Source organism: Bos mutus, chromosome 14 (genome assembly GCF_027580195.1).
Source record: "Bos mutus isolate GX-2022 chromosome 14, NWIPB_WYAK_1.1, whole genome shotgun sequence".
Lineage (NCBI taxonomy): Eukaryota > Metazoa > Chordata > Mammalia > Artiodactyla > Bovidae > Bos > Bos mutus.
Window position 1 is genome coordinate 65,608,714 of NC_091630.1, and position 27,912 is coordinate 65,636,625.

Here is a 27,912-nt window from a genome sequence, read left to right on the forward strand (position 1 = left end):
GACATATATAAACATATATAACGGAATCACCTTGCTGTATACATGAAACTAACATTACAAATCAACTATAGGTCAATTAAAATGGAGTTTTTACCCCTCATATAATATTCATCAGTAAATAGTTACTGTATGCTTAAGTCCTAGTAAAGGCCCTTTTATTATAGAATCTTTGTAAGATTCTATAGATATTATAGAATTATGCAATCTCTCAATTGCATTATTTTGAGTAAAAATGTATTCTGTGTGTTACATGGCAGGGGGTTGGTACTGAAGAGAAGATAATGAGACAAATAATCTCAGTTGATTCCACAGTGCACGCTTAACAGGGATCGCTGGTAGAAACAGTTTAAAAAAAAATGGGTGGGGGGGGGGGGACGGAACATAACTTCTCATTCCTAAGACTGAGCTACACAGTGACCTTCCAGAACAGAGTACCCAGAGTAATTTCATAATGGAGAGAAACACTACTTCTGCCAAGTGGTCAAGGTCAATCGAGTCATAACTCACACCGAGAGTAACCTTCGTATGATCACTTTACCTCTGTGATCTTCCTCCCCCATAATCCCCACCTAATCATGAGAAAAACAGACTAATTCCCAAAGAGGGGGATCTTCCAGAATATCTGACCAGTACTCCTCAAAACTGTTAAGTCATCATAAACAGCCATTACTGGATTGTCTTTTTCTTGTTAAGTTTTACGATAGTATTATATTAAATTACATAATTATGTAATAATTGTAACATAGATACTATATGTAGAACCATGAACATTTTTAATTTTGATGAATTTGATTTTCCTTCAGTTGCTCGAGTATTTTTTGAGCCATATTTAAGAAATCACCATCAAATTTGAGGTCTTGTTTTCATCTAAAGAATTTTAGCTCTTAATTTAGGTCTTCTATCCATTTTGTGTTAAGTTTTATATATGGTGTGGGGTAGAAGTCCAACTTCATCCCTTGGCATGTGAATATTGCTTCCCCAGCACCATCTGTTGAAGACACTATTCTCTCCCCATTGAACAGTCTGGGCACCATTGTTAGAATCAACTGACCACAGATATAGACTTCTTTCTGAACTCTCAACTCTATTCCACTGATCTGTATGTCCATCCTTTATGCCAATACCACACTGTCTTATTAATGTAACTTTGTGTAAGGTTTGGAATAAAAAGTACGAGTCTTCCAACTTCCTCTTCTTTTTTCAAGATTGTTTTGGCTATTCAGGGTCCCCTGCAGTTTCATTATGAATTTTGGATTGACTTTCCCATTTCTGCAAAAAGGCCATTGGGATTTTGAAATGTACTGCATGGAATCTGCAGACTGTTTTGGGAAATACCGTCATTTTAACATCAAGTCTTCCAATACAGGAGTACAGGATCTCTTTCCATTTACTTAGGTCTTATTTAATTTCTTTTAGCAACATTTTGTAGTTATCAGTGTACAAGTTTGTACCTCCTTGGTTAAATTTATTCCTAGGTGTCTTACTTAGATGCTATTGTAAATGGAATTTATTTCTTAGTTTCCTTTTTTGCATCATTTGTTGCTAGTATACAGAAATACAACAGATTTCTATATTGATCTTCTTTCCTGCAACTTTGTCAAATTTATTAGCTCTAACCAGTATTTTGTGGATACTTTAGGGTTTTCCATATGTAAGATAACCTGTGAATATAGTTTTACTTTTTCCTTTTAAATTTGGATGCCTTCTATTTCTTTTTCCTGTCTAAATTACTGATTATACTTTTATATATAAGTATATATATATAATAGCCTGATTATTTATATATTTTAAAATATATAAATATATAAAATATAAAATTTATATTATAAATATAAATATATATTATAAAATATAATGCATAAATATAAAATTTATACATAATATAAAATTATAAAATATAAATATAATAAAATATAAAATTATGTGTATAATTTATATACATTATAAAATATAAATATACAAATATAATTTATAGTATATATTATGTATAAAATATGTAACAGATTATATAAAAACATAAATATACAATATATACATAATATATATATATAATAGCCTTACTATACTTTTAAGCAAAAAAAAGTGAGAGAAAGACATTCTAGGTTTGCAATTTCAGCATGGTTTTGAAAGCCTACACAGCAATGTAGATACATTACTCTCCACATGTATACACAGTCATGCAAAGGACAGGAGCAGATTAGTAACTAAAGAATATATACATTCCAGTGTCAATAGCATTTTAAATTACGCACAGTAATAAGACAGATTTTTGCACTTGTTCACACTGAATTATTTTTAGGACATTATAAAATAATTAAGAAACAGAATTGAGAAGCAATTTTTACCTTTACAATTTATTACAGAAGCTATACATACAAAATAAAATCCTAGTTACAAAAGCATGAATCTAGAATAAGTTACAATAAATTTCACTAAAAATGAAGACGTGTGTGTGTGAATCCAGGAATATACATACACTTAAATATTTTCAGTGACTAGCATTCCATTCGGAGAAGGCAATGGCACCCCACTCTAGTACTCTTGCCTAGAAAATCTCATGGGCGGAGGAGCCTGGTAGGCTGCAGTCCATGGGGTCGCTAAGAGTCAGACACGACTGAGCGACTTCACTTTCACTTTTCACTTTCATGCATTGGAGAAGGAAATGGCAACCCACTCCAGTGTTCTTGCCTGGAGAATCCCAGGGACGGCGGAGCCTGCTGGGCTGCCGTCTATAGGGCTGCACAGAGTCAGACATGACTGAAGCAACTTAGCAGTAGCAGTAGCAGCAGCATTCCATTATGCATTACATAAGACAGTATCTACTAATTAAGGTATCTGAATTATTGAGTTTTAGAAGCCTTTAAATAAAATATCCAGATAAAACAACAACAAAAAGCAGTTTAACTCAGAAACTGTATTGGAATCCAGAATCTCTCACGAGATCATTATCCCCTATTCCCTTCAAAAGACGTTTTGTAAAGTAATACTAGAATGTCTCAAAGAAAAAGAAATAAAATGGGGGAAGGGGGAAATGCATGGTGGTGAATGCTTTTATTGCTTTAAGAAATGCATTTTTGGTATCATTAATACAAAATTCATAATATTTACATTTATATAATTGTATACAAAAGGTATCTATAGAATACAGCCTAAGAAGGATATAAATAGCTTTCATATATAAAAACTTTGCATTGTTAAAAAGATATTTAACAAAGTAGTCGTTAATACATTTGTTGTATGTATAATCATAAAAGTAAAACAAAAAAATTTAAAATTTTTTATTAATCCAAATTAAATGATAAAAAATGTTTATCTAAAAAGCATTAATTTTGATATTCAAGTACAGAACTGCGGTTCACCTAGAAGTTGTTCAGGGGACCTTCTGCAAATCATGACTCAAGCACGAGCTTTTAAGTGAATTTGCAGAGAATGCTAAAGGCAGAAACGATGGCAAAGACACAATGGTTAAGTAGTTTCTAGTCTGACACAATAAACTATTTTTAGGAAGGATAAAATTAAAAGTGCTTAAAACAAAAACTATCAGTGTCACTAATTGCTCCTAAGTGTCATAAACATTAATTATCAAAATAAACTTTATTAGGAGTTGGCCACACTTTACCGATAACAATAGTAATAGTATTACTACAATGACTTGTTCAATCAAATATTTATCAGTTATCTCTGTAATTTATCTTACACATGTATATAAATACCAGAAAAGTTTAAATATTTTTAATTACTATTTTACTCTTTTCTTTAGAGATTCAGGATTTCATCTTGCATCAGTTATGTTAACACGACAAAGGTGAATTAAATAGGAACTGAATATAAAAAATACTTGGTACCATGACATCATGATCTGGAGCAACTGAAGTTTTCTACTTCTTGTTCCATTTTCTAGATAAAAGATAGGAGGGAAAAACAGTAAGTTTCAATGCAGAAAACACTAAAGAACATTACTCCATTGCTGGTTTTCTTTTGCAGTGAACAACCTTAAGGACATCATTATCCATGTATATAACTGAGAGAGAAACAAATTTTGTTCAGTATTTATGACTATCACATAGACTGTTAACACTGATGGGACTTCATTATTTAAATCCCTTTTGAATTAAAGTCTGAGATGCTTTCATCTTACATTAAATTCATATAGTTATTAACCAAGGCACTGGTGTACTTACAGATATTAAAAGTTTATAGGTTATACAGTTACATATATTTATACTATATAGATACCACAGTATACTTTATTACATATACTAAATACTATATATATTACATACTAGTAGGTATATAGTAGGTAGTAGCTTGAGTTGTGTGTGTGTGTGTATATATATATATATATATGAAATCCTATATAGGTATTAGTCAATATCTATTTTTAAACATTAGGACTCGAATATCTACTATAAGGGCTTCCCTGGTAGCTCAGATGGTAAAGAATCCGCCTTGCAATGCAGGAGACCTGGGTTCGATCCCTGGGTTGGGAAGATGCCCTGGAGGAGGGCATGGCAACTCACTCCAGTACTCTTGCCTGGAGAATCTCATGGACGAGAAGCCTGGCAGGCTACAGTCCATGGGGTCACCAAGAGTTGGACACAACAGTGACTAAGCACACACATCCACTATAAAACAGATTAAATAAAGACAAATAGGCCTATCTTAAGTCTGTCTTAAAAATGAGCTATATGTCTTCATTCATACACACACAAAAAAGATTTTTCATAGTTTATAGATACTTCAATGTTCCACTGCTTATTAAACAAACACAAGCTAATTTAGGTGCTAGATTTTAAAAAGTACAAAACATGGTTGTACCTAGAAATAGTTCATAATCCCACACATTAAAAAATGGTATTTAGAAATTTTTATAATCAGTTAATTTCTCATATAGATGAGTTTACCTGAATGAGTGCTGTTTTGTCATAGTCCCTGCGATGCTGATAAATACATTGGCTGATTACAGCATATAAATTTTCCAACTGAAAAATATTGTATTCTCGACTTTTTTTAACAACAATCTTCAAAAGATTCTAAAAGAAAACATAAGTGTTTACATATGTGAGAGAAATTCCCAGAGACATTTTAGTTTTGAAGATTTGGGGACATTTTTAGCATATAAGCCACAGAAAGGGCAGATCAAGTCATATGATAAGACACTGCAGTCTCTAACAGTGGTTCTGACATTCAACTGCAAGCTACCTTTATCAACATTCTATGACTCTGGCCTCTCATCCTAAAAACTACAGCTGAAGAGGTTGCCAATTTCTATTATAGCCATCAATCTCTTCAGACAAGTTAAAAAATAATCTCAAACTAGACTACCAAGAGAAAAGGCATTTTTGTAGAATATTTTATGTCACTATGATTAACATACGCTAGAATTAATTGTTATGTGAAACAAAAAGAGACAGGACATAAATGATGATCTACTGCACCACTTCAGGGTTCTTTTCTTCAAAAAAGGTTTTTCATCTGATGAGGGTTTTTTCTCATGACTGAAATGGACCTACTGAATTTCTGTGATTCTTCAAGTCTTGTCCTATCATGATATTCCATTGCCTTGTAGTCAACAAAAACATGCAACCATGGTTAAGTAAAAACCAACTAAAATGGTCATAAGTATGGTCATACAAACAATGTATGGGATACGTGGTATAGACAAGTATTAATATGTCAAAACAGTAACGTTAATACACTAGTCATCTTCAATCACTGCCTTAATGAAAGTTACAGAGTTTCATTGGTAACATCAAACTATACCAAGTTTATCCTTCTATAAAATATATTTATTGCAAGCCAAATTGCAATAATGTACTATTATAATCCCGCTTTTGGCAAGTTATGTTTCTAATTCATACAATGAAAGCACTGTGCCTTTAATTTACATACTTTCAGTCGCTCATGGTCCACAACAAGTGAGGGTGTGGGCTGAGAAAGAATTGCCAAAGCCTTTTCAACACTGATGAGCTGCTGTTGCTCTACTTGGGAACGTCTAGCTCGAGTCATTCGCAGAACACACATTTCTAGAATGAAAAAATAATTATTATTTGTCTGTTTCACAGACATTTTATAATGCCTAAATAAACATTAGGCTGATTAAGCAGCAGGACATATTTACTTAAACACAAATCCCTGTTCTCATTTATTAACTCTGCTGTAAGATTAAGATGCTACCATTTACACACTCAAAAATTAAGGACAGGGAATTGCCTGGCAGTCCAGTGGTTAGGTGGAGAAGGAAATTCAACTTATTCCAGTATTCTTGCCTGGAGAATCCTATAGTCAGAGGAGCCTGGCAGGCTACAGTCCATAGGGTCACAAAGACTGAGCATGCATATACGCAAGCCAATGCTTAGGACTCTGAGCTTCTCTTGCAGGGGGCACAGGTTCAATCCCTGGTCATTGGGATTGAACTAAGATTCCCGCATGCTGTGTAGCACGTAAAAAAAAAAAAAAAAAAAAATCAATGATATTTAAGAGCTGGAAGGAACTTCAGTACAGACTACTACACAGAAGCTAAATCTGGTCTACTGCCATAATTCAAGTTTTATTAGAACACAACCACACCCACTTTACATTAAGGGTGTCAATATGGCTTTTCCAGCAGGATTGAGTAGTTGTGACTATCTGGCCCTTCAGATAAAGTTTGCCTATCCCTGATTTATAACAATCTACTTAACTAAGAGGTGAAAAAACAAGGCCAAAGAAAAGTGAAGAGGTTTTTCTAAGGTCAATATACCTAACCATTCTAAGGGCCAGGACAACAACCCAAATCCCCTGACAAGTGTAAATAGATGCCTGGTCTCACTAAATAGTGTTCTTTTAGAAAAGATAATGATAAAACAAAAATAAATGTTGAACTTAAATAGAACATACAAAATTTTAGTCAGAGGATTAACATTTTAAATATCCACATTCAAAAGGATATATCCTAAACCATTCTAAGATTACTCAAACACACTAGAACTCATTTCTAGTCCTCGAAAAAGATTAACCATATAGGCCACTGAAGGAAACCAGTCTCATTAACTTAGCCAATACTTGTTTTTGACCAAAACAAATTTTTGACCTTGTTACCCTTCTTTTTGCTTTGTAAGACTAAATGTTTGGCTTTTCCAAAAACCAAACAAATCTAATGCCAAAGGTTCAAGAAGATGCAGACAGAAGACAATTCTAAATGAAAATCTTTGGGAGCAGGACCGTCAGAATAAATACAGTATAAATGATCTGGGACCTACAATAGGGATAGAGGAATGATGGGGGTGAGTAACAGTTGTTTCACATCACTCAGCAAGAAATCACAGGAAACTGCTTATCCTGCTTAAAAATGACAGGGTATCCTGCCAGGTTTTAAAAATTGTATAGCCAAGCACTTTGCCACATGCTTTATCTGGATTACTTTATTCAATCCTCAGAATATCTTATTACCCAGCACTATCTACCCCCAGTCTTGCAAATGAGAAAGCTGAGGCTGATGGGGCAAGAATCTTAACCAAGGTCACAAGCTACTAAGCAGTGGGGCTCGAGGCTCAAATCCAGGTCTGTGTGATGCTATACTGTGCTTTTTGAAAAGGGTTTACTTATTTGGCTGCGCCAGGTCTTAGTTGTGGCATGTGGGATCAGTTCCTGTCCTGAGATCAAACCGGGGTTGCCAGCACTGGGAACACAGTTTCAGCCACTGGACCACCAGGAAGTCCCACTGCAGTGTGCTTTTAACCACAGTCATTTACTGTTATTTAATAAAATAATGATATCTTATTACTATTTAATACTAATAATTTAATCTTATTAAATAAAATAACGCCATCTTCCTTAATTAACTCTTGTACTCTGAAAAACATGGAAAAAGAGTAAACTGAGATGCAATTAACTGTTAAAGAACCCTGAATGAAACATCTTTTAAAATTAGTAAGTTGCTTCACTGAGACTTACCTTTTGTTTCATTTTCATCGAAAATGTCTATTATTCGAGAGCTAGAAGCATCTCCATTACAAGCAATCTTATCTTTCCTCAATTCTGTACATGCTGTAGTCTTTCCAGATTCTTCAGGTTCATTCTCAATGCAAGGACTTGAATTGTTATTTTCTAATTCTATTTTGCTTTCAGAGGCATTTTCTTCCATTGAAGACTCCCCTGTGTTTCCGGTCTCATTGTGGTCTACACTTGTATCTTGATTTTCCTCTGTATCACTCTCAATTTTGTCACCTGTGACATTTTGGCTGTCATCTTTTGCCTGTGAGATCTTCCTTCGTTTTGTTATGGTGCCCAAGTACCACTTTGATTTTTTGCGGACTTTTCTCTTCAACTGAGCTTCAAAGAATTTAAGAAAAAGAATAAGAGAACATTCAACAACTTTTTAAAGTCTAAGTTAAGTGGAGGAAAAAATACCTCCTGAGATATTAAGAGGAAAATCTGAGATATCACCACAGTATGGTATGGCTGGAATAGATGAACAAAAGTAGTACTGTAAGAAGGCAGAAAGCGGGCAATGACCTGTTATTCTAAGGAATTTGGATTTCATCCTGAATAATTTTTTTAAAAGTTCAATAATTTTAAGGAGGGGAAAGACATGAATTTTTTTGTTTAATTAACTTATTTTTTAATTGAAGGATAATTGCTTTACAGAATTTTGTTGTTTTCTGTCAAACATGAAATCAGCTATAGGTATACATATATCCCCACCCTCTTGAACCTCCCTTCCATTTCAGGAAACTCCAACAATGGTGTGAATTTTTTAATGCACATATTGCAAAGGCAATTTTGGCAGTAGTATGAGGAATGAACTGAAGAAAGGGCAAGACTAAAAACACCCTACACTTATCAAGTGCTTACCATGAAGTAGGAACTCTTCTAAGGCCTTCATATGTGCTGACTCATTGAAATTCCACTTTAACCCGATCAGGTGTGCTACCATTCCTCAACATCATTTTACAGATGAAGAAACTATGGTACACAGAGATTAAAAATTCTGCCTAGACACAGTATAACCACTCTGCAATCTCATATTTGGGAAAGTTATCCATAGTGTTGTATTTACGTGAAGTTTAATAATTCTCACTTCTGTATAATAATCCATATTTTTCCATTCTACTGTTGATCAGCATTAGTTGGGCTAGTATGAATAGTTTTTATGAACATTCTGTTTAAAAGCACTGAGGAATTATGGCACCCAAATCTTGGAAAACAGATGAACAGCTGAGAGGCTAAGAAGCTGAGGACAGTCTGATATTCACAGAACTTTAAAAGCAAAAACTGGAATTAGGAGCCTGCCAAGGAAGAGGCCTTGGAAAACCCACAGAATTTGGGTGGGTACTCTGTGGAGTTATACCCTAAGAATAAAGAGGGAACAGGAAATAGATTAGGATTATAGGAAGCAAAAATCAGTTTCAAATCAAGTCAACCCACAATTAGACTGTAAACTGAAAGGTGAATTGGGATTGCAAATGGTACCTCACGGCAAGCATGGATTTATTTAAAGAATGCAAAGTTGCCTTAATAGAAATGAAATCAATGTAACGAGTGGCATCAATATAGACAAAGGAAACTGAGGGAGAAAAGTAAACAGCATCAGAAGAGAGTAAAGGCTAGAGTTTCCTAAGTAAAAATCACCCAAATGCACTTACCAGGAGTGCTGCAAGCCATAGGAGTACTGGGCCTGTTTGGCTTTTCACTTTGCTCTGGATCTGATTTTTTATCACCAGCAGGAGTGGAATTTTGCTTTGGCATTACATGGTAGTAAGATGGGGCATATTTGGAAGAGCTACAACCTTATAAATAGACATGCGGAATATCAAATAAAATTTTCAGATATAAAAATTACATGGAGAATTATGAGTACTCAATACATTTAAAGCATCTCTTTCTGATGTCAAATCATTTTCCTACCTCTCTTCTTTCTAGATTCCTGAATTTCTTCACAAAGCTGCTCAAAGTCTTCATCAAGTTCTTCTTTAATTATTGCATAGGCAGTATCTCTTAAAGCACAGGCTCTATGCCTAATAAGACGATCTATGGAATAAAGAAAGAATTTTAAAATGCTTTCCTTCTAATAATTCAACAAAAATTAATTTTACATGTTGGGCTAAGATTATAGCTGTTAGAATTTGTTTTTTACTTCCACCATGAATAGTAAGTTACTGGAACTGTGTTATTTCTGGTTTTGATGCTCATCTAATGTTCTGGACATTTGATTCCTAGCTAAATCCCTTTGAAACACCAAGGAAAATTTAAGAATCAGTCAACAGCAAAACTAAACAACAATACAATGACACAAAAACAGCAAGGAAGGCTATCAGGTTCATGAGTGAACCGGGGATGTAAAACAATTTTGGAAGAGATACAGAGGATGTTACGACACTGACTGAGGAACTAAACAAAGACAATGAAACAGCAACACTACCTAGGAAGCACTGCAAAAAAATCCTAAACTGAGTCTAAGTGCCATGAACTGGAATATGTCTCAAGGTAAAGAAAGGCAGATCATAAGTGAATGTAAATTTGCTTGAACAGCTGGATCAGTCCCCTCACAGGGCAGGAGGATGCTGCAGCATTCAAATAACATTCAGTTTACAGCAGACAGGAAGGGCTGTTACAGCAGAAGTGATGCTGCCGGGGGCTTCTAACATGACCTGAAGAAAGCCCGGGCCAAGTTCATTCAGTGCAGTAGCCTTGGCACCATGTGGGAATTTGTCAGGATGCACATTCTCCAGTCCTGAATCTAAAGAATCAAAACCTGCGGAGGTGGGGCCCAGCCAGCTGCACCTTAGCATGTCCTGAAGGAGATGTTGGTGCTATCTCAAGTGTGAACACCACTGCCCTGAAATAATTTTACATTTGTCAGAATGGTCAGAACAGGAAGCAGCAGCAGCATGACTGCAAGGAAACAGAAGAAGCCTACTTCCTCCAGGAGAAGCTTCCTTCTTTCTACAATTAAGGGGTTTTCCCAACTTGGCAGCCTGTTGCCCACTGCTACCTCCAGAACTCTGACCTGTGGGACAGAGCCTAGGGAAGGTGGGGTACAAGACTGGTGAGGGAAGAACAGTGGGCTTTTACATCGTTGGGTAAAGTCTCAGTGGTGGAAATCAATCTAATTTTTAAGCATGACAAATTTAAAAACAGAATACCAATGTAAGAGACTCAACGCAGGAAATAGAACTATTAAAAAAAATTATCAAGCAACACAGTTAAGGATAGGGCATTCACAAAGCAAGAAGCTAAGAAAAAGAACCTAAAAGAGTATTTTTTTGGAAATCAGTAAGTTTATATAGATATTTGAATATGTCATTATACATATAAACAAATCTATCACCTAAAAATCTCTTACTTTATACATTTTATTTAATAGCCTGTGTAGGTGCAGTAGATTGTGGATACATTCTATGCACAGAAAAGGTCTGGAAAGATAGCCCTAAACTTAACAGCATCCACCTTTGGAGATGGGCTTTCCTTGTAGCTCAGTTGGTAAAGAATCTGCCTGCAGTGCAGGAGACCTGGGTTCGATCCCTGGGTTGGGAAGATCTCCTGGAGAAGAAAATGGCAACCCACTCCAGTACCATTGCCGGGAACATCTCATAGACACAGGAGCCTAGGGGGCTGCAGTCCATGGGGTCCCAAAGAGTTGGGCATGACTGAGCAACTAACACTTACTTACACTTACCTTTGGAGAAGGGAAATGGGGGACTTAGTCTGTTACCGAGTATTATATTACTTTGTTGTTAATAAAAATTGTAATGGTCTTAATTAAAAAAATCCTTTCAAACTTATTACAGACTTTTTATTTTCCTACTTTGAGAAAGAACATTGACAAATAAGAACAAGCTAAATTGTTATGCAGTTTTGTGTTTCATTAGGACTGAATGGCACTGTGAGTGTAAAATGCTTCTAATATAGCACCAAGTATAAAATCACCCTTCACTAAGTGTTAGCAGCCCTCGTTCCACTCCTTGAGGTTAAAAAAACAAAACAAAATAAAACAAAACCCACCAAATGCTCACCTCCAGGATCTCTATCTGGATTGTATTCTAAAGCATTACTACAGATCAGATCAATATCACTCAAATAGTCTTTCACAGTTAGATACTTGTGGAGATCAATTTTACTGATTACAGATGAAAGGTCCATTGGTTGCTTTATTACAGTGACATAATCAGGAACCTAAAATTCAAACAAATGACCAAATCACAAACTAACTCTGAACACTGAAAAATTTGAGTCAAGTTTTTCTGCCAGGCAAAACAGGAGAAAATATATACGTAAGAGATAATGAAAATATATTAATATGAAACTGTATTTAAGGTGGCTTTTGTTTTGTATTCATTCTCATTCTTGGGCACCTGTATCTCCAGTAACACCTTAAGCCTCTTTGCTCATCCAAATGCCACCCACCCTTCAATGCCAACTTAGGACCGCATTCTTTACTGTGAAGGTCACAGGAATGTCATGTAGCATTGAGACATTCTCAAGTTACTTCTAGAACATTTGAGTTGGGCAAAGTTAATTGTCTATGCTCTGCAGGAAAGGAAAACGCCTTACGTAACTCCTGAAGCCTCTATGTGCTTCCAAATAAGAAAGCAAGTTCAGAGTGTACAGAGGGACACACATAAAACTGTTCAAATATTCTCTAAGTCTGAAGCATTCTGATCCAAAGACTAAATTAATACCTCATCAGGGTCAACAGGTTTAGTAAATATTCTGAATCGCTTGTCAATAGCAAGCCTATGTGTAACATTTCTTAAAAAAATCCTCAGTTCTCTAAATGTATCTTCCTCTTGTTCTTCTAGTCGTTTCAGTTCTTCTGCTGTCAGTGGTCTTGGCTCAGGTGGTGGTGCCACAGGGAGTACCTCCAGGGCCTGCAAAACTTTACGTGAATGGAAGTTAGTTACTGCTCTCCCACCAGATCAAGGGTGACAAAATTTAGTACACCAAGCAGACAAGCTTTCAGGAATTATCCTCCTTCTATCTGTCAGGAACCAGGGGATTTGGAATACTAAAGTGCTACAATAATCTCAACCTCTACATCTCTTCCAGCAGTAATTGGCAGTTTGTAACTGGGAATATGAATTGCTGAGTCATTATCATTTAAAAATCATTTAAGAGGCTATTAAAATCTTGAAAATGCCTATTTTCAGGACAAGAATATCCTAATTACGAAAAATGTCATCCTCAAGAAGGCGGCGTAGAAGGACGTACTCTCATCTCCTCCTGCAAGAGCACCAAAGTCACAACTACCTGTTGAACAACCACTGACAGGAGAACGCTGGAACCGCCAAAAAAAGATACCACACGTCCAGACACAAAGATGCTGAAACAAGATGGTAGGAGGGGGCACAAACACGATAAAATCAAAGCCCGTACCTTCCAGGTGGGCAACCCACAATCTGGAGAACAATAATACCAAAGAAGTTCTCCTACTGTTGTGAAGGTTCTAAGCCTCACGTCAGGCCTTCCAACCTGAGGATCCAGCAAAAGGATGGGGGATCCCAAGGGAATCTGACTTTGAAGGCCAGGGGGATTTCCCCACAGGACTGAGGAAAACAGATTCCACTCTTGGAGGGCACGAACAAAATCTTGTGCATGCCACGATCCAGGGGAAAGGAGCAGTAACGCCACAGGAGATTGAACCAGACCTACCTGCTAGTGTTAAGTGTCTCCTGTGGAGGTATGGTGGGCCATGGCTTGGGGTCCCTGGCAGTAGCAGTCCTGGAAGGGGCCCCTTGGCCTAAGTCCTACTGGAGGTCACCATTAACCCTACCAGAAAGCCCACAGACCCCAGGGCTAGGTCACCTCAGGTCAAACAACTAACAAGGAGGAAGCACAACCCCACTCATCAGTGGATAATTGGATTAGTTTTACTGAGCAAGACTCAGTTTTCCCTACCACCACTCCCTCCCATCAGGAATCTTATACAAGCCTCTTAGTCTCCTCCGCCAGAGGGCAGACAGAATAAGCAAGAACCACAATCGCACAGTGGCTGGAACCAAAACCACACTACAGAAAGTTAACCAGGATGAAAAAGCAGAGTTTTGTCCCAGATGAAGGGACAAGATAAGACCTCAGAAAAACATCCAAATAAAGTGGAGATTGGCAACCTTCCAGAAAAAGAATTCAAAATAAATATAGTGATGATGATCCAGGATCTCAGAAAAAGAATGGAGGCAAAGTTTGAGAAGATGCAACAAAGACCTAGAAGAACTAAAGAACAGAAGAACAATTCCTACTGCTACAGAAGGAATCAACAGCAGAATAACTGAGGCAAAAGAATGGCTAAGACCTGGAGGACAGACGATGGAAATCACTGCCACAGAACAGAATAGAAAAAAGAATGAAAAGAAAAGAAGGCAGCCTTAGAGACCTCTGGGACAGCATTAAACACACCAACACTCACATTATACAGGTCCTAGGAGAAGAGAGAGAGAGGGAAAGGACCCAAGAAAATATCTGAAGAAATAACAGCTGAAAAATTCTCTAACATGGGAAAGGAAATAGTCAACTAAGTCCAGGAAGCACAGAGAGTCCCAGGTAGGATAAACCCAAGGAGGAACACATCAAGACACACAGTAATCAAAATGATGAAAATTAAAGATAAAGATAAAATATTAAAAGCAACAAGGGAAAAATGACAAATAACATACAAGGGAACTCCTATAGGTTATCAGCTGATTTCTCAACAGAAATTTTATGAGCCAGAAGGGAATGGCACGATATATTTAAACTGATGAAAGGGAAGAACCTACAACCAAGGATACTCTACACAGCAAGACTCTCATTCAGATTTGATGGAGAAATCAAATGCTTTCCAGACATGCAAAAGTTAAGAGAACTCAGTACCACCAAACCAGCTTTACAACAAATACTAAAGGAACTTTTCTAGGCAGGAAACACAAGAGTAGGAAAAGACCTACACAAAATAAACCCCAAACAATTAAGAAAATGGTAATAGGATCACACATATTGATAATTATCTTAACTGTAAATGGATTAAATGCACCAACCAAAAGACACAGACTGGCTGGGCAGATCAGAACATGTGCATATATGCACTTCCACTTACCACATCACTCTACTTAATCCCTAAATTGTACGCAATTATTTTAAAGTGTTAGGTTAATCATGTTTCCTTTATGGTTTGCAACTGCAATTATCTTTTATTTTTTATCTGGCTCTTGACTGTGAAAACTGATAAACATCTTTTACTATTATGGTTATGTTCTATTATTCCCTTAATACTATTGTATCATGATTGGTCAACAGAAAATAATAGAATTCTGTATCACTAAAATGACTATTTTAATAGAAAAACTTGTAACTACTTTTTAAAATTCAGATGCATAACAGAATTATCTTAGAATTTTTTAAAAATACAAATGCCCAGTTATTGCCATTCTTCTCTGAAGCTCTAGATGTGTTTCTAATGAGCAGCCACGTTTAAAAACAACTGGACTATACGATGATGTTTTATTTTTATCTAGTTTCACTTCTTCTATTTCATATTCCGTGTTCCCATTTCATTTAGTTATGTTCTCCAATTTCTCCATCTCTCTTTGTTGTTGTTATTCTTTCTCAAGCCTTTATCAAATGTAGTAGAAAAGCTTCTGTATACCTATATATAGTATGTATTTTAGAGAATTTATGAATTTTTGCCTAGATAAAAAAGTTTATGACATTTTGATTCCACTTGTTTGACTTAGTATGAACAGAATGCCAGATTTCTAATTTATATTCACTCAAAACTTTGATACAGTTCCACGCAGTTTAGTACCTAGTATTACTGCTAAAGAAAATTCATTATCTTAGTGATTTAAAAAGAAGAAGAAGAAAAAGAAAGAAGAAGAAGGCAATGGCGGAGAAGGCAATGGCACCCCACTCCAGTACTCTTGCCTAGAAAATCCCATGGACGGAGGAGCCTGGTAGGCTGCAGTCCATGGGATCGCTAGAGTCAGACACGACTGAGCGACTTCACTTTCACTTTTCACTTTCATGCATTGGAGAAGGAAATGGCAACCCACTCAAGTATTCTTGCCTGGAGAATCCCAGGGACGGGGAAGCCTGGTGGGCTGCCGTCTATGGGGTTGCACAGTCAGACACGACTCAAGCGACTTAGCCCCAGTGATTAAAAAAAAAAAAAAATTGAATGAGGCTTGAAACTTCTAATCTAATTCTGAGAATATAAAGAAATAATATGTTGTAAAAAAAAAAAACAGGAAATTAACACATGATACAGTATTACTAACAAAAGTACAGATTTTGTTCAAATTTCAAAAAATTTCATGCTAGTGTCCATTATTTGTTTTCATATCTTATTTTAAGACTCCACATTGTATTTACCTGCATTGAGCAGCTTCAGCTGCATGCAACAAATTCTGCTAAATTCTTTTTGTCTTTATTCTATTACAAATATTCTGTAATTTTCCTTGTTATGGCTTCTTAGATACACCCATCATTTAAAAGTAGACATTTAATTTCAAAATACATGTGATCTTGTTTAAAGTATCTTTAATACTAATTTCTCATTTAAATGCTTTCTTCTCTGCAATCATCCTCTGTGTTTTTTTCAGCCTAACTTTATTCAGGCTTTTGATGGCTAAGTTGAAGATCTCTCTTGGTACATGATTCCTGAGTCAGAAAGATCCCCTGTAGAAGGGAATGTCTACCCACTCCAGAATTCTTGTCTAGAGAATTCCATGGACAAAGGAGCCTAGCAGGCCACAGTCCATGGGGTCACAGAGTCAGACACAACTGAGTGACTATTAGAAGATGGCAATGCCATTAACTGATGTTTCATTTCCACTTTCTCAAAATTATTATATATTAACTTTGATACAGAAACTAACCTGCTTTCTTTTTGGATATAGGAGGCTTAGCAGCTTGCTTCAGAATTAAATCTTCAAAAAACTGTGTCCGTTCTTCTTTACTAGGTAACTGGACATTAAAAATTTCTCCGTAGTCATGGATAAATAATTCTTGTACCTTAAAAAAGAAAACAGATGCATTATATATATGTGTGTGTATATATGTATGTTGTATACACATACATACTATGTATCAATCATTCAATGCAACAGTAGATTACTGTAATAACAATCTAAGTTGTGTAATGAGTAATTTCTTAAATCTTTTACTTATACTGAACTTATGTATACATCACATATGCAGTGGATAAGGAACTAAAACCATGGGGTCTTCTTTAGAACTCAAGACTCCAAACTATAATTCATACAATAACTGATATGGTGATATTTTACTTAAAGGGTTTTGTAGTCATGTATGGGTGGGACAGTTGGACTATAAAGAAAGCTGAGCGCTGAAGAATTGATGCTTTTGAACTGTGGTGTTGGAGAAGACTCTCGAGAGTCCCTTGGACTGCAAGGAGATCCAACCAGTCCATCCTAAAGGAAATCAGTCCTGAATATTCACTGGAAGGACTGATGCTGAAGCTGAAACTCCAATACTTTGGCCAGTTGGTGTGAAGAACTGACTCGGAAAAGACCCTGAAGCTGGGAAAGGTTGAAGGTGGAAGGAGAAGGGGACGACAGAGGATGAGATGGCAGGCTGGCATCACCGACTCAATGGACATGAGTTTGAGTAAGCTCCAGGAGTTGGTGATGGACAGGGAGGCCTTGGAGTGCTGCAGTCCATGGTGTTGCAAAGAGTTGGACACAACTTAGTGACTGAACTGAACTGAGATCAATTAATTCACTTTTACAACCCAAAGTGAGATATGAGAATAAGTGGTTGTTCAGTAAGAATAAAGGCTGGAAAACAGTAAGAATGGGTAAAAACAGGGAGAAATTAGATCTCCTGAGCCAGTAGGAATTAAAAGGGTGCAGCCACTGTGGAAAACAGTATGCTGGTTCCTCAAAAAAGTTAAACAAAGAATAACCATGTAACCCAGTATACATATCCAAAAAAACTGGAAGAAAAAAAAAATAAACTTGCATAGCAATAACCATAGCAGGATTATTCAGAAGTTAGGCACGAGGTAAAGACAACTCAAATGCTCATCATCAGATGAGCAGAAAAACAAAATGTGGTACAGACATACAACAGAATATTATTCAGCCTAAAAAGGAATGAAATTTGAACACAGGCTACAACACAGATGAACACTGAAAACACTTGCTAAGGGAAACAAGCCAGTCACAAAAGGACAGATATTTTATGTATTATTTCTATGCTGTATTTCTATTCTTTCACTGTTACAAGTGTTAACAGATATATCCTTAAGCTTCTTTTTCTATCAAACTGTAAAGTTAATCAACATCTACATATCAGATACAAATCTGAAGGTGCTTTTACTTCCTGTTTCTCCTTCACGATGTCCTTCCTGCCTGCCATTCTGAGTTCAGAACCAAGGTCAACATAGTTCCACATAACTTTAAATGTGTTTTTGTGTATTTAGTGTCTATCACATTGATTGCATCAGGCTTAAAGAGTATTCTGTTCGAAGAACCTGAGGCAATATTTTCCCTCTTCCTCAAAAAAAAAGTTAACAAGCACAATTTTGTGACAAGTTTTACTGTTTTCTTCGTGTACTGCTTCTTATATGCCACTTCTGCCAAAAAAAAAAAAAGAAAAAACCAAGAGGAGAAATTATCTTTTAATATTTCAGTCAGAGGTTTGTGGGTAATAGTTTCTTAGGCACTGTATGGTCAAAAATATATTTTGTTCTTTCACTCAAATGTTAATTTGTTGGGAAGAAAATTACAGATTCAAAATTATTTTCCTTCTAACTGAAAATATTGCTCAGTTGCCTCCGTAGTGGCTGGTGTTACCAATGAAATGTAGAAGCAATTTGTTTTTAGTCCTTTCTAGTAATGTTTTATTCTCTGGGAAGATGCTTAGATTTTTCTCTGTACTTTTGATGTTCTAAAATTTTATCTAGATATCAGTCTTTCTATATCCATCAGTTAGAACAGGGGACCTTTTAAATCTGAAGATTATGGTATTCTTTAATTCTATGAAATGCTGAATTATTTGACTATTTTTTTCTTCTACATTTCTTTTCTCTGCCCTTAAATCCCATTAAATAGATGTTAGACTTGAATCTATCTCCTCTATTTCCTTTAATTTTCCCCTCACTTTTCAGATCTCTGTCCTATTGTATTATATAAGAATTCCTGATCTCATGATCCCTCATCTTGCTAATTCACTCTTCATCTGTGTCTTTTTAGCCCTGGAGGGTTTTGTATTTGGGAGGAGATACTTCATTAGTAATGTCTTCAAATGGTTCTTTTCCATAACAATCTATTGCTGATGCATGGATATAATTTTCTATGGCACTGTCCTTCCTCAAATGCTTATTTATAAATTTATCTTTGCCTTTCAAATATGACTGTTCATAGATGCTTTTTCTGTTTATTCTAGTTTCTTTTTCAGTGATTATGAAATAAGGTAGACTATATTAGAAACAGAATGTGCCTGTAATTTGTTTCCTGGGCACAGGGTCTTCCCACTCCTCCCATTCAGTACCTAAAGGTTAAGTTACTGCCCTGCCACACTAGTCCTTGGTCCACCTTCACTGATCTAGCTGATGACAAACTCTGCCAACTACTGTCTGGCACGGCCAGAAGTGAAGAAAGCCAAAAAACACAAAGTTGTTCAAGGACTCTCTTAATTTCCTCCTAGCACTGATCTAGAGCTAGAAATAACTGCCATTTTTCAAAGCAGCCCTTTGATGCACATACTCTGAAATCTAATCCTCACTGCTTGTGTTTCACAATTCACCCAAGTTTCTAATCTATTTCTGACATTCTTTCTCATTTTTTCATGAGTTGTTAGGGTCTACTAGTGCTCATGCATACAGGTACTCTGACTGCAGTTTTGAGATGGACAGATTGTAATGTAATACATAGTACTTCTCATATATATTACAGTCCAATGCTACAGACACAGTATCACTAGCTCACCAAGGACAATAGAGACTACGTAAGGCTCAAAGCAGACTTGCTTATTTGTATCCATATAGACTATTCATTTTATAAAACCAGCAATTCCTGGTCCGGTGCCCATTCCACTCTCCCAGACAGGGTGATGCTGGGCTACTCAACCCAGTTCACAATGACATACTTAGGAAATATTATCATAAAAAAGAAGAAGCTATAGCAAAAAAAAAAAAAAAAGCCAAAACATTTTAAGTACAGAATTTCCACATTCTTGATAAAGTTATGCCAGATTAAACTGATTATGGCTTTTCAACCTCCCTGCTGCTAAGTCACTTCAGTCGTGTCCGACTTTGTGCGACCCCATAGACGGCAACCCACCAGGCTCCTCTGTCCCTGGGATTCTCCAGGCAAGAACACTGGAGTGGGTTGCCATCTCCTTCTCCAGTGCATGAAAGTGAAAAATGAAAGTGAAGTCGCTCAGTCGTGTCCGACTCTTAGCGACCCCATGGACTGCAGCCTACCAGGCTCCTCTGTCCATGGGATTCTCCAGGACAGAGTACTGGAGTGGGGTGCCATTGCCTTCTCCATTCAACCTCCCTCCATCCATATAAAGTTCAGCTAGTCTCCCTTACTTATTACCAAGAGTATAAACTTATTTTTGTTTTAAACTTTGAAATAATGTTGTTTTAATTGACAGTGAGTACAATACATAAATGGTTAATGTGGCTACTAAATAGTAATTCTCCTTTACTCCGTTAATCAGAACACTGCTAAAGTACTTAATTCATTCTGGGTACAGCCTTTCAAAAGGAATATAAAGAGAAAGACATTCAAGCGAGTGACTAGAATTTTGAAGAAACTAAAAATATGTGTGATGTGCAGCAGAGCTTGCTACTGTCACAGTTCATGTTCTCTTTCTTTTGGGCCCAGTGCTATATCATATTTCCTAGTCTCCCTTGCAGTTAGGTATGGCTATGCGAGGTTCAGCCAATGGAACGTGAAAGGAAATGATGTGTATCACTTTCAAACCAGGCACAAGAAAGGGCCAATCCTTTCAGCTGGGTGGAATGAAAACAATCTGGAGAGCCACGTGATGAAAATGAGCATGCTCTCCCAGTCTGAGTGTGTGGAACGACTACACGGGGGAGGGTACAGCCGTCACTCCAGTCATTTACCTGATACTGTAAGTGAGCAAGAAATAAACTTCCATTGTATTTAAGAATCCTAAAAACTATATCTTATCATAGAAGAACTGTTTAGTATGAAGAAGCCTGGGTTAGAGTGAGGAAATAAAAATGAATGCAAAAGCATGTTCAAACATACAAAGCGCTTGCCATGATGAAGACAGATTAGACAAGTTCTCTATTGTACCTGGGAAACAAACGGAGATTAAGAAATGGAAGCCTCTCAAAATAAGCTGATTTTTTTTAGGAGTCAGAACTAACAAAATGAATTGTGACAGTGTTATTACACAAAAGAAAGAATTCAGAGTCCAGAACTAGGTGATTAGAAACCTTTAAGGACTCTTACCACCCTAAGAATCTAGACTTAACATACACTTAATATTCATTTCCCAATTTATTTGGTTCTTAGTTGAGTAATTCACAGCTACTAAAGCTGCCATCGGGAACATAACCTGGCCCTTTGATAGTTCCCTGCCATCAACCCCTTCTCGGCCTTACACTCCCTCTGGCCTAGTCACTCTAGACTTTCTGTGATTTTTCTAACACATCAGACACACTTTTGCTTTGGGGCTTTTATACTTGCATAAGAAACCTTTGTTCCTCTGCCAGGAACCTTTGTCCCTCAGATACCCAAATGGGCCACTACTTCACCTTTTCCAGGTATTTGCTCAAATGCCATCTTCTTAGTGAGGCCAACCCAGTAAATTTAACACAGTGACCGTACCACACTTTTGGCACTGCTTAGCTACATTTTTCTCCATAGTGACAGGTTAGTATTGTATTTTATTCTTGTTTGTCTTTCCCCCAACTAAAATGTAAGCCCTAGGAGGATATAGATTTTTGTCTAAACTGTTCAGTGCTATATTTCCAATGCCTATAACCATGTCTGTTATAGAATAAGTGCTCAAAAGTATTTTTAAGTTAAATATTTGAATTTATCTTCCTACTAGTGTTCTATAAACTGTACATTAATTCTGTTAAAGGTATGGAAAAACCATACACACACTCTCACACACAGAAGCCTACAATATGCTTATTATGTACTCTGGGGATAGAGAAGTGGAAAAAAAGTCCAGACTTCACATATTTAACATTCTGCTAGGAGAGACAGAGTCAAACAAATTAATATGTTATGTCAAGTAGTGACAAAAACAAACCAGAGGGGTGGGATGAGGGTGGGAGGGAGGCATAAAAGGGAAGGAATATACGTATCCATACAGCTGATTCACGTTTTTGTACAGCAGAAACTAACGTAACACTGAAAAGCAATTATACTCCAATTGAAAAAAAAATAAACTAATTGAAAAAAAAAAAAAAGCAGAGTAAGGGAAAAGACAGTGATGGGCAGAGGTGTTCCTGCCATAAGAGAATAGTATTATAAGCAGAAACAGAACAAACCTGGTCACTGGTAGTTATCGAAATTGGCACAAATTTGAAGGACAGTAATTTGGTACTGTTAAAAATGTCAAGTGTGCATACCCTTCAACTAAGCTACAGTTATTCCACTTTTCGGAATGCATGTTAAAAAAATCCACATGGTAATGTTTATATGATTTAAAACCCCAAAATGCTCACTGTAGCAGTTCAACAGAAAAAAATTAGAAAATAGCTGAAATCCTATCAATAAGGATTTGGATAAATAACATTATGGTATACCAATACAACAGCAAAGACTATGGTGCTCTTAAAATAAATAAGACTTACATATTAAAAAACACATAAGATACATAAAGTAGTTATGGAACAGTAATGTATCATATTCCATTTAGAGAAAAAAAACTTATAAAGTAGTTTCACTATGTGTGCTAAGTCACTTCAGTCATGTCCTACTCTGTGCAACCCTATGGACTACAGCCCGCCAGGCTCCTGTGTCCATGGGATTCTCCAGGCAAAAACAGTGGAGTGGGTTGCCATGCTCTCCTCCAGGGGATCTTCCTGACTCAGGAATCGAACCTACGTCTCTTATGTCTCCTGCACTGGCAGGAAGGTTCTTTACCACTAGCGCCACCTGGAAAGCTCTGGTCTCACTGTACATATACACAACAAATGCTGACACATGTGCTGCCCAACAAACTTATGTATCACATAGCTAGCAATGGTATCTTTAATTAGGAAAACTTTTCCTTATAATTTTATTCACCTCTTTAGGACTTGAATTTTTTCCCCATAAATTCCTAATAGTTTCTGAATATCTCTTTTTAAATTATATTGATTATGAATATTCCATTCTAAAGCATAATGATTTCTCCCACAAATTACCTCTTCTGGTAGAGTGGAATGGGGTTTGTCAGAAGTGGCAAGTAGTAAAACTGGAGCAAAAGAAGGAATATTCTGTAATAATGTGGTAAACGTGGCTTTGAGTGTTGGTCCAACTATTTCCCACCACAAGTGAATGTGAGGAACATACACTATACTTGGTGCTGTTCTCTTAGCTTCACGAATCACCTAGTAGAGAGAGAAAACAATTACATACATTTAGAGAGTCAGCACATTAGCAGTGTGCGTTTTAAATCTAGAACAATTTAACTTCCCAGAACTGTCATATAAAACCCTTAAGTCTAAAAAATGCTTCCCCCAATCCCACCATCTTGTTTTTGAATATTTTTATAAAAGTTTCATTTTTAGAAAAACATAATTGCTTCAAGCAATTAGAAAACAGCTCAAGAAATCTAAAAGACTTTTCTGTTATGGCAACCAAGGTTAAATATAAAAATACATAAAACACTTTTACAAACTTTTAATATAACTATAGCAAAAAAGAAGCAGCAGAATATTTGCATACTTTTTGCATAGCCATCACTGTTTTAAGTACTTCACTCATTTAATTCTCACAATAATCATGTAAGTACTGATTTTTCCATTTTGCAAATGGGGAAAATGGGGCAGAAAGACTTAATAAACTTTCCTAAGTCCCATAGTAATTAAGAAGTGGAAAAGGATTTAAAGTCATACTTTTTAATAACTAAGCAGTTAGGCATGGTTCTGTTTTGAAAACATGAAGTCAGAAATCAGAAAGACCAAAAAACACAGTATAAAAAAGAATGAAGCAATTCTAGACTTTGTCTCTGGAAGACTATTTCACCTTACAGCTTATTTGTCTGGGCAACAATGAATTACCTGGGCACATGTTTCTTCAGGAGATGTAGCACTGACTCCAAAAAGCACAGGAATGTCTAAAGTGTACACTGTAAATTTTTCCAAAGCATGGATGACAGCTGGTGCTAAATGAGAACCTTGCCCAAATCCTGGTTCGCCCACTATCAGCATTCTTGGTCGAAAAGACATAGGTTGATAACAAGCATTTCTGAAAGAAATGAGTAATAACCTATGTTTTAGGGAAAAAAAGCTTAAATTTCTCTCCCAATTATCAATTATGAACTTTTATAAGCCAAAAGTTTTGACAATATGGCCAGTCAATCATAGCAGCATGATTCATGTGGCTCTTGGAAATAATCGAACTTTACAGATTTTTAGAAACTGTATTTAGAAAGTATTTAGAAAACTGTATTTAGAAAAGTATTTAGAAACAATACTTTATAGTTTCTAACATCATGACAACTGTAACAAAATATTTTCTAATATTTTAATTTTTAAAAAAGTAAATTAGCTGGCATCCTTTATCTTCTCAAGCATAATTTCATTTAGTTTTAGGGAATTCACATGAGAATGAATATATATGCTGCTGCTGCTGCTAAGTCGCATCAGTTGTGTCTGACTCTGCACGACCCCATAGATGGCAGCCCAACAGGCTCCTCTGTCCCTGGGATTCTCCAAGCAAGAATACTGGAGTGGGCTGCCATTTCCTTCTCCAAATGAATATATATATACATATATATAAATTTTCAAGGGAAATGTACCTATTCAAATGAAGAAAATTAAAATTTTCTTTTGCCTTATTAAAGGATTTTTGAGAAAGTCCATTTTCATATACCGATGGAACATCATCATCACTGTATGCCAAGTCACTTTCTAAGAGAGGACAAGAAATATCTGTAAAGCAAGCAAAAAAAGTGTACATTAGTAGCTTTTCTCAATTACAAAGTAGATCTTCACATAATGCTTCAGTTAGCAACCCCAATGAGATTTTTTTTCAAAAAAGTTTGTGTACATATAAATAACAAGTAAATTTTAAAATGCACTTCAAACCTAAAATAAAGGAAGTCTAGGGAAATCTGTGAAGTAAACTTCCTTGATATCTAGGAAAGGCATGACCAAATTCCTTTCAAGAGTCTCTTTCATAAAGAAACATTACTGAGATGTACAAAATACTTAGTTTTACTGACTATGAAAACTAAACAGTCAATCAAGTTTCATACCGGAGTCTAACGCTTTGTTTGTCCTGGTTTCCGCATGTGGAAACACTCTCTGCAGGGCTTCTAGGATCTTGTGAACAGTGCTCTGCAGTAGTGGTTTCACAATGGTCGACAGTGCCTGCCCAGGTGACGTCACAGCTCTCTGGGAGGCTGGTATCATCTTTTGCATAGCTACCTCAAAATCCTTAGCTGAGATATTAATTGAAGAGAGATCCAATTGCAGTTTCTCACTAGTGGTATAGATCTGTGGGTAGCGTCGACGCAGAGCACATAAAGCAGCTTCAGAGCATATTGACTTGATATCTGCACCACAGTATCCTATCCAAGGCAACCAAAAAAGAAAAAAAATTAAAGTAAATCACCACCATATTAAGCAAGACAATGGTTAAAAGAAAACTAAACATCAGCCTAGCAATATAGTAGCAAAATATTTAGGAGTAATAAGGCTAAAATGTCTCTCAGCCCCTCAGTGAACTCACATGATTGATAATAACCCCTAACAAATCAATCAACTTTTGAGAGTGAAATACGCAAGCACTAAAAGCAGAGCGCAGGGGTCAAGAGCATGAGTTTTGAAATCAGATAATCAGGATCAAATTCCAGTTTGTCATTTACTAGATGTGTGATCTTTTTAGAGAATCATTTATGCTTTCTCAGCCATTTCTATATCTGTAAAATAGGAATAAAGCTACCTACTTCACAGGATTGATGTAAGAGTTACCTGCAATAGCTTATGTAGAATACTTAACAGGATAATTAGAAAAATGTAAACAGCAAAAGATCTAACTTCATTCTCAAATTCTTTGACAGTCAAGATATTAAACACCTCTATATGGTATCTAGGACTTTATAAGAAAACATGCCACAAATTATAAATAAGAAACAAATCTAACTTTGTATTTCTTTAAACAAGAAACAAGGTTTCTTTAAACCTTGGCAAAACTACAACTTGTTCCATCTTTGAAATGCATGTAATATTTCTTTTAATACTTAAAGCAATGTTTACCAACAGAGTTTTCTGCTAGTTCTTCCAGAAACATGTCCAGTGGTTTAGGATTCCAATCCCTTGTGTGAATTTTTAGAATTTCTTTTCGAGCCTACAAACAAAAACAATTTAATTTTTCTATAATAATATAGTGCTATTTAGATTAGGGTAACTTTAATCTAAGATAATTGGGTTATCTAAAAATGTAAAGCTGTCAATACCTAATATAAACAGAAATATGAAACATTAAAAATGGAAAAAAATGATATATTTGTATGAGCTTAAGAAATTTGTATTAAATAAGACTGCATTTTTAGTGCTCAAGTTCTAGTCATCACAAATGTGAATGAGAAAAATTAACTAACTGCTGGATTATTGTTTATTGTACATATTAAAAACTGTTGCGTACTGACAGCTCTACCCATATTTTCGTACTTGGTTCTCAAAATATTCAGCAGCTTTAAAGTAACTGGGTAGAATTATATGGTTGTATCCATGAAAAAGTCAAGTCTAATGAACTGGCTAAGGACTGACTGTTAGGCCATGTGTTCTGAATCAAAATAAAGCTATATGACTAACAAGCAAAGGCTGTGCTTGGGGTGGCGGGGCGGGTGCGGAGGTGCACGTCCAGAGATGCCCTGGTCCAGTGTTTGGGACTCGGCACTTTCACTGTCATGAGCCTGGGTTAAAATCCTGGTTGGAGAACTAAGATGCCACAAGGTATGCATTCCCCCAAATAATAAAGAAATAAATAAAATAAAAAATTATCTGAGTTCTATTCTTTAAATAATGCCTCTCTAAAAATACATACATACCTACTTGAATGTTAATCATACAACTTTGCCTCAGAACATACAAAACTCAATCTTCCAATTTGCACTATACTAAGACTTGTTCAAGATAAGCACAATCAATTTTGTCAAAATTTGAGTGATGTTAAATTCTTACATCTTTATCAGGTAGGCTAAATAGGAATTCTCTGTCAAAACGACCAGGCCTTCGTAAAGCAGGATCAATAGAATCCAGTCTGTTGGTAGCACCAATGACCACAATTTCTCCTCTGCTGTCCAATCCATCCATAAGAGCTAGCAAGGTGGAAACAATTGAACTAAATTTAAAAATAAGAGAGAAGAGATTAACTATATAGAAGCCGAATACATCATTTCTTTTTTTGTGAAGATTTAATACATTAAATGTGTGAATAAATTTTCTCAGCACATCCCACTATTTTCAATAGACTTTTAAAAACGAAAATCTGTAAAATAACATACTACATGGCACACAGACATTTAAAATCAATGGAAAACACACTTTTTAGAATGCTACAAATGGATCCTGGAAGCCATTTCATAAAGCACAATTTCACATAGAACTCTGGAGTTCTCAAACAAGGATGCAATAAAAAATATATATACACAAGTATTAGGCAGATAAACAGAAACTTAAAAAAAAAAAAGCTTCAAAAACTTCATTGTGTACACATTATCAAAGGATGCCAAAGTAAAACAGAATATACTGGACTGTGATTGCTTCTAGGTCTTTTTAGT

The 27,912-nt window shown here is 36.0% G+C and overlaps 1 protein-coding gene across 1 annotated transcript in view; it reads right to left on the minus strand.

The window, feature by feature from the left end:
• Positions 1–2,099: 2,099 nt before the first annotated feature.
• ATAD2 (ATPase family AAA domain containing 2) overlaps positions 2,100–27,912 on the minus strand; it is a 63,851-nt gene continuing 38,038 nt past the window's right edge. The window contains exons 14-28 of the mRNA XM_070382438.1: positions 27,314–27,473; positions 26,387–26,477; positions 25,384–25,698; positions 24,925–25,057; positions 24,185–24,371; positions 23,327–23,512; positions 16,833–16,968; positions 12,663–12,859; positions 11,997–12,156; positions 9,889–10,011; positions 9,627–9,770; positions 7,936–8,313; positions 5,893–6,026; positions 4,905–5,033; positions 2,100–3,897 (exon numbers count right to left, since the gene is read on the minus strand). Of these exons, the coding sequence (XP_070238539.1) occupies positions 3,853–3,897; positions 4,905–5,033; positions 5,893–6,026; positions 7,936–8,313; positions 9,627–9,770; positions 9,889–10,011; positions 11,997–12,156; positions 12,663–12,859; positions 16,833–16,968; positions 23,327–23,512; positions 24,185–24,371; positions 24,925–25,057; positions 25,384–25,698; positions 26,387–26,477; positions 27,314–27,473 (2,518 nt within the window). The 3' untranslated portion in view covers positions 2,100–3,852. The remainder of the gene's footprint in view (positions 3,898–4,904; positions 5,034–5,892; positions 6,027–7,935; positions 8,314–9,626; positions 9,771–9,888; positions 10,012–11,996; positions 12,157–12,662; positions 12,860–16,832; positions 16,969–23,326; positions 23,513–24,184; positions 24,372–24,924; positions 25,058–25,383; positions 25,699–26,386; positions 26,478–27,313; positions 27,474–27,912) is intronic.